The 14824-nt window shown below is 42.6% G+C and overlaps 1 protein-coding gene across 4 annotated transcripts in view; it reads right to left on the bottom strand.

Moving 5' to 3' along the window:
- Window positions 1-14824, bottom strand: part of SORCS1 (sortilin related VPS10 domain containing receptor 1) — a 497774-nt gene that overhangs the window by 82132 nt on the left and 400818 nt on the right. For all 4 annotated transcript variants that reach the window (XM_032880513.1, XM_032880527.1, XM_032880538.1 and 1 more), the window contains exons 11-16: window positions 9880-9982; window positions 9547-9623; window positions 7578-7669; window positions 6190-6297; window positions 4185-4302; window positions 1976-2106 (exon numbers count right to left, since the gene is read on the bottom strand). In XM_032880513.1, coding sequence (XP_032736404.1) covers window positions 1976-2106; window positions 4185-4302; window positions 6190-6297; window positions 7578-7669; window positions 9547-9623; window positions 9880-9982 — 629 coding nt within the window. The remainder of the gene's footprint in view (window positions 1-1975; window positions 2107-4184; window positions 4303-6189; window positions 6298-7577; window positions 7670-9546; window positions 9624-9879; window positions 9983-14824) is intronic.

The raw sequence follows: 14824 nt of genomic DNA, 5'->3' as shown, positions 1-14824 counted from the left end.
ACTCAACAAGGTCATGGTGGGTCTTCCAAAATATTTTTAGAAATCATGCAGTAAACAAAAGTCCCATTTGACCAGAAAAACTTACAATGGCCTCATTTATGATTCATTACCCACTTCTCAGAATACATTTCAGTTAGTGGCACGAGTAGCAGATTCCAATCACAAATGAATGCAAGAACTGGGCCAAGACTGTAGGGGAGTGAGGGAGAAAGGACGGGAGAAGCCTAATTGCCGTCCTTACCCTATGGTCCTTCCACTCTAGACTAAAACTTAAAACTGAGAACTGAAAAAGAAAAACAAGACATGACAATGACAACAATAAAAGACTAGCTTATTTTGGAACCTTGTAGAAAAGATGCCCCCTGAACAGTATTTTCAGGAAAAATCAGGGAATTGGGACGTCTCATCTCACTTTTTCTCTTTGCTTTTCTACCAGCATAAATTTGCTCTTTACAGAAGGATGATTATGTGCTAAGGCTGAAGTTAAATGACCAAGATAAAATGTTAACTTCCTTTACAAGCCCTCCTTGAATAGAGGGGATAAAGGAGAAGCAGTCAGAAAGAGGGATGGTCTTTAAAATTCCATGGACGTTTCCTCAGTGCCTATATTTCAAGATGTCAGTCCTGAAAGGTAGGGCGGGGATAGGATACTTCTATCGTTGTTAATAACGTTGTACTGGCTAACACAGAAGTTACAGCTGGAGAGGCCCCTGCAGATTTCCTTGTGAACTCCAATGTAACTGAATTTCTGTTGGCCGCTGGCTGAGCCCAAGATTACAGCACTGGCTCTTGGCTTGCCTTGTTTACCAACAAGAGGGCAACAGACTTGGGTTAGCAGACTGAGGGCTGGTGGCCAATTCTGGCAGGCCTGAACCGGACCATTTATTCAGACAATATCTCCAGAGGTTTACCACGAGAGAAGACTTACTTTTTCTGAGCCATACAGTGTGTACACAGCTATGTGGTGTGTACCCAGCCCAGTCACTGATATTTTGATGATCAGATAAGTCATCTGTGATTGCTATACAGGCAGATATCTGATATTAAAGGAATGACTTTGGTTTCTTACGTGGGCCAAGTTTCAATCACTTAACACTGACATCTATGTTCAACAATCGTTGAATATATATGTTTATATATATAAATCTAAAGAAAAATAAAGAGAAGAAGAAAAAATAAATGAGATGGATATGATGAAGGGAGTTACCACCTACTTATCCTCGATCATTTCCAGTCTCACCTGAAGGCCAAACCAGAACAGAGCAAGGGCAGCACTGACCCCACAGGCTAGCTTTCCGCTTACCAAATGCTTCGGAAAGAATGCTATGGTGCTCAAATGTCTCAGTCCTTTCCAGTCTATACTAGCTGAATCCTGGAAAAGGGAGAAGTTTTCTGTACCGCCAGCTCCACAGAACCACAGATTGCCTATGCCACTGAATCAACCCTTGCACTGAAGTCAGAAAAGTCTTCCACACCTTGCACAAGCAATCATCAGCTAACTAACCACTGACGGAAAACTTCCCGGGACAGCAAATCTACTGCCTTACAAGGTCATTGTTCCACCACTAGGAACCTAAACTCTAGGAGGTCTTTACCTTGCGCCCAAATATATTTGCTGTCTGAGAAGTCAACTTACTGTTTTCAGTTCTGTTGTCTGATGCAACTCAGGATGGATGTGGTCTCTTTTATTGTCCTGAGATCTATCAACTATGTGAAGCTAGTTTTCAGCCACCTTATTAATCCTCTTTCAGTCCAAAGAAACTTCTAGTTTTTCCATATACATATGCCCATAGCTAATAAACCATGTTGTCTTCAAGGGGTAATTTCATAAGAATATGAGACTTGTGACAGCATATATATATATATATATATATATATATATATATGCTACTATTATTTCAAATCTTGGCTTTCATTAAGACGCACGTGGATTTGATACATGGAATGATCCTATGGAGTGAGAGCACAAGCTTACCAGTCAAAATCAGCCTCTGTGCAGACACAGGGTTCAGATTCCATAGCTCCTGCATACTTCCCTTGCATACACTTACGCTCTGATTTTCGTTTCTTGTATATCCTTTTTGCTCCCATGATGCATGCTTCCCCCTGTAAGGAGACAAAGGATCCCAGGCAGTTGGGTACATAGCTTGGACCCTCCCTGCTCCACATCAAGACACTCGGGGAGATGTTCCCAAGCCTTCGTGTAATCTGGACACAGGTAGCCTGCTTTGTGCTAACAGCATTTTACTTAATTTTTTTTAACAGCATTTTATTTTTGATGTCTAGAACCCTAGTGTAGAATGCAACTGTAAAGACAATTCTAAGAAGTTTGGAGGGTGTGTCAAAAAACATCCTTAACTCCTCATGTATTTGGCAAACCTTTGCTTGGCAAGGTATGAGACTCCATGCTATAAGGGACACACAGACAACTCAGACTCAGCTTTTAACAAATAAATGTACTGCCGACAAATCTATGGTAATTAAGTTCAATTCTTCTATAATAAAAGATTTATGCACCTGGTCATTTACGAGCATATGAAAGAAGAGTATTGCTAAGAAATATAAAGATCCATTTTGCCTCAATTTATTGTGCCTCTGCCCACATGACTTTATAGCATGGACTTTATGTCCATCTACCAGACAAGTGAGAGATCTAAACTCAGTGTTTCTCTACAAAATAAATAAAAGCTTTGAATACCACAGTGCCTGTGGATCCCAAAGGGGAAAATAACAGCAATGTAAATGAGCAATAATTTTATTGTTGAGGCTCCAAAAAAGAGTATATGATTTTGGCGGATGCAGCCCCAGCTGTCAAACACAGCTATGTGTCTGAAGGACAGAAAAGAATTTTGTCCCTTGAGCAAATTCCTTTTAATTGGCTCCATCTCATATACACATCTAGATGTACATATATTCCAGCTGACCCTTGAGCAATGCGGAAGTTACAGGTTCTAACCCTCTCACACAGCCAAAAATCCACATAATTTTGACTCCCCCAAAACTTAACTACTAATAGCTTACCACAGACTGGAAGCCTTCCTGACAACGTAAATAGCCAACAAACCACAGATTTTGTATGTTACATGTATTACATGCTGTATTCTTACAATAAAGTAAGCCAGAGAAAAGAAAATGGTATTAAGAAAATCATAAGGAGGAGGGGTGCCTGGGTGGCTCAGTGGGTTAAAGCCTCTGCCTTCCGCTCAGGTCATGATCCCAGGGTTCTGGGATTGAGCCCCACATAGGGCTGTCTGCTCCGCAGGGAGCCTGCTTCCTCTTCTCTCTCTCTCTGCCTGCCTCTCTGCCTACTTGTGACCTCTGTCTGTCAAATAAATAAATAAAATCTTAAAAAAAAAAAAAAGAAGATCATAAGGAGGAGAAAATATATTTAGAGCACTGGACTACATTTATTGAAAAAAAAATTTGCATGTACGTGGACCTGTGCAGTTCAAACCCATGTGGTTCAAGGATCCAGTGTACTTAGTCTAAGTTTGGGGATACTATGTGTCACTGCTTGACTATAGTGATGGCTAGGCAGGGGGACCCACTGTCCCTCCTTGGAGGAACCTGCAGAATGACTTCCACATTGGGAAGTCAAAGGAGAGATGCTTTCAGCTACAAGCTGATCAGTTGAGGACCCAGAATGAAGGAACGCTTCCTATTAATGATTCTGCGTCCTTGTACCCTGAGTACCTCGGAAGGAGGCAAGAAGCACCACCTAATCCCAAGGAATCGCAGGGTGACAGGGAAGGATTTGACTGGCACCGCTCACCGAGGGTAATTTTATTATTTTATGTCTCCATTTGCATTGCTCGATAAAACTGAAGATCCTTTCCTCACCCCTGCCCCTACCCTGCACCCACACGACGTGCTCAGATAAATTCTGTTTGGATCTGCGTGCTGAGTTGGTATTTCATTTTGAGTTCTAAGTCTAAGCCAAGCACATTTGAATTTTATCTCATTATATCCTAGCACAATAAAAAAAGAAATTACTTCACAACAAGCCGTAAGTGTTGAGTTTGTTCACTGTTGTGGAACACAAAACATGTAAGAAATCAGTCGATGTAGCTTTAGATGAAGCCGGAGAGGGAAGCTGTGGCCGTGAGGACCCCGATCCCTACACCTGCACGACAGACACCCCATGCCCTCCACCCAGGACTGCCGCTCAGCTCGGCGCCCCCTACCTGGCTGTGCAGCTGCCAGGGTCTGTAGTCTTCCTCGGCACACCGTCGGTCGAAAATGGACTTGTAGTCCACCTTGACCAGCTGCCACTCGGAGCGGTGGCTGAAGTGTCCAAACACGCTACAGGGTTCGCAATGAGAAAAATAATCACCATCGGAGCGATGCCCGTCGTCGCCTGCGCTGCGGGTTGACCGCGAGCTTAGCCCAACACTCAACATTTCACACTGAGCAGATCACTTAATCCCCAAAACACAGCGATGAGGAGGGTGACTGTTACTGGCTCTGAATCACCCATGGGTAATCTGAGGCTCAGAGCATTTCGCTAACGTGCAAAAAAGAAAGTCAAACGACTAAGAACGGGCCCAGTCAGAGCCTGACAAAAAACTCATTTCTGCCTATTTACCACAAGAATGGCTGACAAGAAAAAAAAAAACAATTAAGGAAACGATCGCAAGCGCTGCCTTCGATGTGGTCCAGGATTACACACCTAGGTTCTCCTGCTAAGGTCCGTGGTTTCCACGGTTTCTGTGCTGTTTCACTGTCCTGCCTGTCCCTGGGGAGGGTGGCCAGGAGGGCCTGGTAGTGAGAACTGCGTCCCGCACTCTGCATTCTCTCCTTACTCAGACAAACTCAGGTATCTAGTCACCAGTCAGAGCCAACTGTGGAGAAAAGCCACAAAGTAGCCTTTCCAGTCAGCACTTTTTCATCTGCGTTCTGCCAATATGAAAACTGGATAAAAGGGGCGCCTGGGTGGCTCAGTCGGTTAATAGTCTGCCTTTGGCTCAGGTCATGACACCAGGGTCCTGGGATCAAGTTCTGCATCAGGGTCCCTGCTTCTCCCCCTGCCTCTCATGAATGAATAAATAAAATACTGAAAAAAAAAAAAAAAAGACTGAATAAAGGCAAATTACGGAACAAACAGCTCATCTGGCTCTGTGTTTGGTGGGCAAAAGTACAGCTAAGAGGCATACTAAGTTTTTGTTCCTCTTCTCTATCATTAAAAGAAGGGACAAAAAATTAGAAAAAATTAAAAATAATACCAACTATTCATTGATTTTTAAATTTTCATTGATTACAGGGTTGACTACTTTAAAACTTCTGTTTTCCATGTCCAATTTTCCAGGGGATGGGAAAAAAAAACAAAAACCAAACCCTTCACAGTTCATATTACAAATTCAAAGTTCATGTTTTAAAACCCTTAAGCAGGCAAGTCATTAATCAAGTCTTTCACAAATTAATGATCATCACTTTCCAGACAAGAATGAGTGCAAATACAATTTCACAAGAACAGATTGTTCTAACGGTTTTTCTAATATAACCTTACACGTGGGTTAGGTAAAGAGCCAGGAAAAAAGAAAATCCTTTGTGGGGTTTTGATCAAGCTGTGTTCTGTCTTAAAGTGAAATCATTCTTAAATGCCTGTGATTTTCTGTATATTCAGTTAATTATTAAAGTTTTAAATTTATAGTTTTATTTTCTTTTGAAACAATCACGTCTCATTTTCCCAGGCCCATTCAGTATAGGAAGAAATAAGTTGTGTCCTCTTGCCGCCAGCCCTCAGTGTGGGTGTCCTAATTAGTAAAGAGCCAAGAAAATGGGAACCCACATTTTTCTTTCCCTATTGCTGAGAAACAATGAAGCGAGATGTACTGACCTTGCTGGCAATTTCAAATCTAACAGTAGTGGAGTGAGTAGGCTTTGCTAAAAACAATAGGTTTCCAGGGGACACCTGGGTGGCTCAGTCCATTTGCTGGCTGAATCTGGATGGTGCCTTAGGTTGAGAGCTCATGGTTGTGAGATCGAGCCCCACATGGGGCTCTGTGCATGGCATGGGATCTGCTTCTGATTCTCTGCCTCTTCCCGCCACCACCCTCAGCCTCCCCGCCCGGCTCATGCTCTCTCGTTCTCTCAAATAAATGAATGAATCAAATCTTTAAAAAGAAAACAAAGAACAACATGTTCCTGGATTTATATTATGATTAGAAGACATCATACTTTTTCACTTACGTCATGATTAGAGTCTCCTCCCCAGGCTCACCCAGAACCCCATCCACAAAAAGTGGAATAGATGTGAAACTGTACTTGCTCCAAGATCTCCCTTCATCAAAACTCAACCTAATGAAAGAAAAAAATAATAGGCATCAGATCTCAAAAGGAAAAAAAAAAAAAAGTCTTTTCAGAGGAAAGATACTATCAGCCAGGAGAGAATACATTTTAAAAGTACCCGGGGCACTGTCAAAGTGAGCCTTTTATATGAATAAGTATTCTTAATTACATCAGAAGGTAGAAATACCGTTAGCCAAGCAATCTGGGACCCAGATGTGTTATAACAGCTATAAGGGGAGAGCTGTACGAAATGGGAATAATAATAAGTCTTTGATAGAATTTTTTTTAAATTTGGATATTAGATCTTAGATCTCAATGTGACCCTCTCCCAAACCTCACTGCAATCTAGCAGCAGGCCTTACTGGTGATTCTGAGGAGCAATGGCCTTATGAGACCTACTTAGATGGACTTGAACCAGCTGCCTCTAAGTGAGCAAATCCTGAGCGGCTTCCCTCCTCCTGTTACGAATGCTAGCTGACTCACGGAGGAGGGGGTACAGAAGGACTGGCTCCTGAGAGCAAGAGAGGTCTGCAGCCCTGCTGGTCGCATGGGATGGTTCTTAGGCTCTGCCTTTCTCTGTGGATGTCTTCCCCCCCAAGCTAAGCCTCTGTTTCTCTTATTTCGGCAGCTTTCCTGTAGGCCTCCAAAGTAACTAAGACCAGAGGGAAAACCACGCTTTTGGTTTTGAACAAGCTTGCCTGTGGAGAGACCCCCTTTCAAAAACACAGATGAAGGAACCTTCTGGAAAGCATGCTGGAAGGGAGGCCTTGCACATCCCTCTGTGTGAGACCTACAGGAAGAGCTGTGGTTTGTCACCCCATCCCACCACCCCCACCAAAGGAAACCAAGGAAGGAGGAGCAGGGGAAAGAGACAAGGAGAGATGTGTCCTGAATTGCTGATCTCTGTGCAGACACACATAATGAATACACGTTAAGCTACTCTTAACTTCTCCCCATTGTACCTGACAGGCCACTGTAACCGGGAGTGCCCTGAAGCAATAAGGAAGGTACTAGGAGGGAGGGCAATGACATATTTGAAAACCACCATGCAACTAACTCCTCTCTCAGGGGCAGAATCAGTCTCAATCTTTCTCTTTCTCTCTCCTTCCTCCCTTCCCTCCTTCTTCTAGGAAACTGCATGCAATCATCTTATTTTAGTAGAGCAAAGCTATAAATTATGTTCTAGTAGACGCTGATGTTTTACTGCCAACACAGTCCCCATCCGACAGCCTGACCCGTCAGCTGGGCTTAGCGGGATGGAGCCATCTGGTCATGACTCATGCCTTTACCAGAGATGTCGAATCGGGAGCGACGTGTGCTTCATAGCCACCAGGACTCCACCCTGGTCCAGATATAAAACACTGTGCTCCTCTTCAAAGATCTGCAAGAGGAAAACGCAGCCACATGGACACACACCACATCCACACATGCCCAGAGTTCAGAGAATGAGTCTTCGTTTGAGGAGATAAATCCCTCCCATGAGAGAACAGGGTTTCCCAAAATCTTTGGAGAAACAGTTATAAACAGTGCTTCCCAAGGGCGACCACATGTACCATTGGAGTTATACTAAATGTTTTTAGGTGTGCCACAAAAGAAATCTGAAGAATTAAGAGTTATGTGTTCATAGTTATATTCCCATCTCTTTGCGGTAAGTTCTGTTGATTCCCACGGATGACGATGTCAGAATACTGGATAACCATCCTATTGTGCAACATCTTTAGAAGGAAGAAAGCTTAGAGATACCTTACTCCAACATTCTCATTTTGACAGGTTTAGAGAGATGGGATCTGCCTAAGGCCAGGCATAGAGTAACTCACGGGGCTGGGACCTGCGGCGTTACTGTGCCCTTTCTAGAATGTAATTACTTCAAAGTGTCCAAGTATTACGAAGGAAAGCTGTTCCTGTTCAATTCATAGATTTGCTACCAAGCCTAATGTAGTTCTGATCAAAATGCAATCAACTTGGGGTACATGTGTCCTTTAGGTTTTTTGCCAAATGTGCAGAAATCAACTTGAAGTCAAGTGGAGATGGGCTGCAAACAATTTCTGTGTCCTCTCCGTACGAGACATGTGTTGTTTTCTCATAATTGCACTGTTGGTATTGCCTTGTCTGTGGCTACACTACAGACATAATTATTTTCCCTCTTGTTTATCTCTTCTACCTAAAAGATATCCCAGGACTACAGATGTAGAGAGCTCTCTGCTTGGTTTGGGTGCTGGAAGAAACAAAATGGGATCCTGGCTCTTGAACTGTTCTCCAGAGGCAGCTTAACAGTCCAAGTTCCTACATGATCAAGATCCCAAACCCCAAGATCAATAGCCCTGGGGTTTAAGCAACTTAAGCAAATTTCCTTCTTGCCTCACTCTTCTCAAACCATGTGAATCATACAGAGGATCTACGAAGGGTCTGAGGTTAGGAAATGGTAATTGGACCACGGCATGGACCTCTCTGTCTAAAATTTAAAGCAGAGTGTTCTCATTTCTGTGTGATTACCTGTGCATTAGATTTCAATTTATGGTGCTAGTTATTGTATGATAATTAAACGTCAGCAGGTTATTAAAATATATTTATTGAAGTGTAACAACCATGCATTAGACACATATCTTGTTATGATTGCTAAACCTCATTAAATGCTTGTTTTATAAGCTATGGGTATCTAATTTTCATTTAGAATATAGAGAGGAAGCATTTAAGCTAAACACGTTGGTTTAAAGTGATTCAATTTCTACGTTTTCCAACTTATGCACCCTGATGGTTATTACTTTGTCTTCTGCACATGAAATTTAAACATTTCAGACCACCACCTGGGTAATGGCTGTTTCTGTATCACTGCATTCCTTTCTACTCTGACTCCAAGGCAAGAGGGATTTATGGTGGCAACTCAGTGTTGGGGATAGAATCCACCCTTCAGGCTCCGTGTTCCCATATAATAACCCCTTGGGGATCCTGGTTTTCTTCTGTGGAAAAAAAATTCAGTCAGCTCCAATTTGGTCTCATTGTAACTTACAAACTTTCTTACATAGAGGCTCTGAAAAAAGGGTCATTTTTATTGAATGACAAAAAAAAAAATCACATTGCATAAATATTTGCTAAACTCAAAGACTTATTTAAGACTCCCATAAAACAAAAAAGGAAATAAACACATTGACGAGCTTTAGGATCTACGTAGAGCCAAAGGAGTTCCCAGAATTTAACCAAGTTGAACAATGTTTAGATGTCATTTAAAATGCAGCAACTCGACCCAGGATGTCTGCTTACCTGCCTCCAGGTGTTCCCTGCGTCTGACGAGACAAACATGCTGATGTCGCTGTCTGATAATTCAGAACCTATATTACCTAGAGAAAGCATGTCACCATTAGTGAAAGGAGCTGCTTGCAAAAGCTAACAATAGGCTCTACTGGCCATCTATGCTGCCCGAGACAGACCGAGACTGTCAACACTGTACGTGAGCAAGGGTTTCTTAGCGCAGTTTCTCCAGGGTCAGTTGTTTGAGTGACTTTTTTTGCTTGCTCATTAAGTTCCCAGCACAGATACCTAGCTTCTAAAATAAATACAATTTGCAACAGCAAGCCCACCAGGCAAGCTTCTTACCTGAAGCCACTATGATGCTGGGCGCTGTGTCTCGGCTGGCAATGATCCCTGATGTGTAGGGATTCTCAGAGACCTTAAGGTGAAGGTGTAGTGAACAATAGGGCTGAGAAGAGGAGAAATGAGGGTCATAAAGACATGTAATCTAAACCATCACTTAAAGTCCAGATTCAAAGCATCCACGCATTCATCCACCCAACCCATCTAGCCATTCATTCATGTACTCGTCTCCTATTCCACAGGTATCTGTGTCCACTAAGTATAAGACAGGTGCCAAACTGGAGGGAGCATCTTCATTTTAGGTCTGATCTACTGCCTTGATTGCCATTTGGCCATTCAACAAATATCTTAGTGTTCTAACTGTAAGGCACTAGGCGTAGCTTATGAAAGACTTACATTGACTAACATTTGGTCTCTGCCATTATATGGTACTTAATTTAAGATTTTTTCTATTGACTACCATCAAAAGAGACTAGCATAACAGCCATAAGATCAGTAAGGAGGAAACATGAAGTTCTAGAGGCTGAAATGACTGTGTGTCCAACTTTGGATAAGGGAAGGCTTCAAGGAGAAAATGGTGCCTGAGCAAAAATGGGTAAGGTATGGATTGCAGGTGAGATGTTCAGGAAGATAAAGAACATTTCAGGCCCGAGTGATACCAATAACAAAGAAAAGAAGTAGAAGAGTTTAGCCAGGTAAGACAGAGGAGGAAAAATGGGGTAGAAAAATCAGGTAAAAAGATTTGCTCAAGCTGGGGGGGGGGGGAATCTGAAGAAGTCAGCTGGCATTGCTTGGCCACCGCCCATTGGAGACATCAGTCTCGGTTGTCCAGAAGGTGCAGAATGACATCTGAAACTCACCTAACGTCTACCAGGAAATCAACACAATATCCACGTCAGAGTATGATCAGAATCCATATTAGTCAATATAAAAGTCATGCTTGTAGACAAAATGCACTAGTAATAACAATTCAAATGAAAATTTGAGGGACTTTTTAATCTGTGTGCAAAAATCTCGATCAAATTCTCTGATTAAGATACCAACAGTTTTCAAATACAGGATAATAAATCTTACATGAGTTTCATTTAAAACAGTTCTGGTACTGAGTTGTCAAAAACTACAAGTTTGTATCTGAACCTACATTTCTTTTCATCTCTCAAAAAGATTATTTTCTAATCTTATCAACTTGAGTTTTTGGAATTACCAATGTATCTCTGTTATTACTTTCATTCTGCTCTGTAAGTCTCAGCCAGCAGATATTCAAAGAGCTACAAAGATACAATGATTAAATTTATATGGGATAGAGTAAATGAAAAACTAAAAATGAAGCAGAGGGATGAAAGCGGCCAAAATACTGGTAAAGTAAAACAGTGGATCCCCAACAGGGACTTTCCTCCCTGCCAACACAGAGTAAACTCTCCAGGGATAACGATCATTATAAATGATGGATTTTGCCTGAAAATGACATGGAAGGGTTTCAAAAAAAGGCATTCTTACTTTACAACGTTTCGTAAGAGTAAGGAAGACTGCCCCTCTAAAAAGAATCTTTCTGACCCAGAGGTTTGGTTTCCTCTTGCCCGAGAAGACTATGAGAACAGGTAGCATTGTCTGCTGGGCACGTTCCCGGACAGGGCTGTGCCACGCTGATGTTAAGACAGAGTAAAGCAGAGACAGTAAATGGTGCCTCCATGAAAGTTTTCCTGACAGCTGTAGCCTATCAGGATCTCCCCTTCTCGGATTCATAACGGTTTATTTGACCACGTGCAATCTCATATTACCTATGCGAGGTATGTACAGTTTTATCTCCCTAAGAGGGAAACGCTACAAATAAAGAGAAAACGTCAAGTACCACCCTTGGAGTCTTCTGTGGAACCTGGCCAAGAATCTAAAAGAGACAGCCAATAGATGCTCGAAGAATCAAACAATGCTTTATACAGGGACCGCCTGAAAGACCTTTGTTGAACATCTCACTCAGAACAAGGCCAGAAGTACGTTGGGCCGAGTGTAAACCACATCGTCAGATTAATGTTGAGCATCTCCATGGCATTCCAAAAAGTCCAGAACTCCTAGGGGATTAGCCGGGTCTCATGGGCTTCCTGGAAGGTCCCTTGTGCCGCCCAACAGAGCAGAACACCCGTGGCTAAGGGAGTACCCAGTCTGCCATGCTGAGCCAGATGCTTGTCACATACTTCATCACCCAACAGTCCAGAAGATTCCGAAGCTCAGACGCCATCTGACCTGATCAAGGATTATGTGACATAGGGCACCTGCTGTTACAGAGGAAAAAGGGCAATTTCATTTGGCCGTCTCGTCCTTGCTCTGTTGGTAAGGCTCTCAGAGGCTCGAGATAAATTAATTTGAGTTCAGGCTGTAGCAACAACGTTAGAAGTGCTCTTTTTGGTGCACTTTTTTCTCCACTCTCACATTTGCAGTACTGGATTGCCCCCAGCTGGTATGAGGAGAATATTCGTGGCTTTCCCCCCCACCCCTTTCCATTTTTTCAAGGAAGTTACATAGTCTACATCAATGCTCAAAGAAAAACAATGTTTAGCAATTCATCTTTACTTTTTTTAAAGTTGAACTTTTGTACCTGACCAGCTTGGGATATCTGTCTAAGTCAAATCATCAACAATTAATGGAGAGGTTTATTATAATGGCTATCAAGCCACTGCCAAATCCTGCAGGACACAGGACAAGGTCTCTAATTGTTATGCACATTTTGCCCAGGCAGGGGACGCTTTGCTTACCTCTCTTTTCCTGCCTTCTCTCCAACCTTCTCACCCTCTTTTCTCCCTTTACCAACCATGTCATAAATATCTGAGCATCTTTCCAGAGTTATCTCTAATTCAGTAGAGTCAAAGTACAGTTAGCCCCACAGGCATCTCTCTACTCCCCTTATCTTTCCACATTAAGAAAATACGGAACTGTACACTGAGACCACCAGGACTTCATGGCTGATGACAGAGTATGGAGGGAGCAGCGTAGTACATGTTTGGAAATTGCCCTGTGTGTCTTTCCTCACACACAGTCACAGGGCTATCACCAGCTGGTCAAGCCTAGCGGCAACTAGATCCCTCGTCTTTCATCTTTTCAGGATCAGATTTAGAGTTTGAGGATCTGAGGCAAATTAAGGGGTCTAGCCCAAGAAACAATACTCAAAAGCAAATGCGCACAGGGTTCTGTATTCAATTCCAGGGAGCTCACAGACTCCTGAAACCCACTGTGGATCTCTAGGTCCCAATGTTGTTTGGTTTTTGGTTCTTTTTTTAAATTATTTTATTTTATTTTTCAGTGTTTCAAAATTCATTGTTTATGCACCATACCCAGTGCTCCATGCAATACGTGTCCTCCTTAATACCCACCACCAGGCTCACCCCACCCCCCCACCACTCTCCCCTCCAAAAGCCTCAGTTTGTTTCTCAGTCCACAGTCTCTCACGGTTTGTCTCCCCCTCCAATTTCCCCCAACTCACTTCTCCTCTCCATCTCCCAATGTCCTCCATGCTATTCCTTATGCTCCCCAAGTAAGTGAAACCATATGACTGACTCTTTCTGCTTGACTTATCTCACTCAGCATAATCTCCTCCAGTCCTGTCCATATCGATACAAAAGCTGGATATTCATTCTTTCTGATGGAGGCGTAATACTCCATTGTGTGTGTGTGTGTGTGTGTGTGTGTGTGTATACCATATCTTCTTTATCCATTCATCTCTTGAAGGGCATATACAATGGAATACTATGCAGCCATCAAAAGAAATGAAATCTTGCCATTTGCGACAACGTGGATGGAACTAGAGGGTATTAGGCTTAGCAAAATAAGTCAACCAGAGAAAGACAACTATCATATGATCTCCCTGATATGAGGAAATGGAGATGCAACATGGGGGGCTTGGGGGGGTAGGAAAAGAAAAAATGAAAGAAGATGGGATCGGGAGGGAGACAAACCATAAAAGACTCAATCTCACAAAACAGGCTGAGGGTTGCTGGGGGGAGGGGAGGGGGGTGGGGAGAGGGTGGTGGGGTTATGGACATTGGGGAGGGTATGTGCTATGGTGAGTGCTGTGAAATGTGTAAGCCTTGCGATTCACAGACCTGTACCCCTAGGGATAAAAATACATTATATGTTTATAAAAAAATTAAAAAATAATAAAAAAAGAAATTAAAAATAGAGCTTCCCTATGACCCTGCAATTATACTACTGGGTATTTACCCTAAAGATACAGAGGTAGTGAAAAGAAGGACCATCTGTACTCCAATGTTCATAGCGGCAATGGCCACAGTTGCCAAACTGTGGAAAGAACCAAGGTCCCAATGTTGTTTTGCCATATTATTTTATTTTTCATTTTAACCAGTGAAATCCTTTGGCTATTGCTAGTGTCCAATACGTGTCTGTTGGATTTAAATGATGCATTAACTAGCTACTGTCTTCTTAGCACTGTGGATGGCCAATGGAGAATTACTAACTGATAGGGAGACATGTCCCCCGCCCCCAACATGAATAAAATCAACTTAAAAAAACTGTTAGATTATTTGAGAATCAATCAGCTTCTCTTTCCACTTTCTCTTTTCCCCAACCTCTGTACTAACAGCCTTCAGGTCTTGTCTTCATGGTACTCATATCCCTAGGGCTCCTAATCTGGGTATTACACTGACAAACCAAATCACACCTTTTATAAATAATAAGGCAGCTGCTGAAGTCTTAAATAGTATCCTCCAAATCCACTCCCTGCACACACACACTTGCGCTGTCTATGATCCTGAGTTGGACCTAGAAATCCTTAGATTTTTAGTGAAGAGTCAATGGCAAAGAAGAGAGAGGGCTGTGGGCCAAGAGGCTGAGTCTGGGTGCACTTTTTTCTCCTGGGGCTTGGGCACTCTCCTGAAGATTCAGTTCCACTCCGTTCCAATACACCATGCAGAGTCACAGCCTGTGTGCAGGAGTGGGATGC

The sequence above is a fragment of the Lontra canadensis genome, unplaced genomic scaffold, assembly GCF_010015895.1.
Source record: "Lontra canadensis isolate GAN:19392208 unplaced genomic scaffold, GSC_riverotter_1.0 scaffold3, whole genome shotgun sequence".
NCBI classification, from domain to species: Eukaryota; Metazoa; Chordata; class Mammalia; order Carnivora; family Mustelidae; genus Lontra; species Lontra canadensis.
Note: the sequence above shows the minus strand (reverse complement) of the source record. Positions and strands in the feature narration are given on the sequence as shown.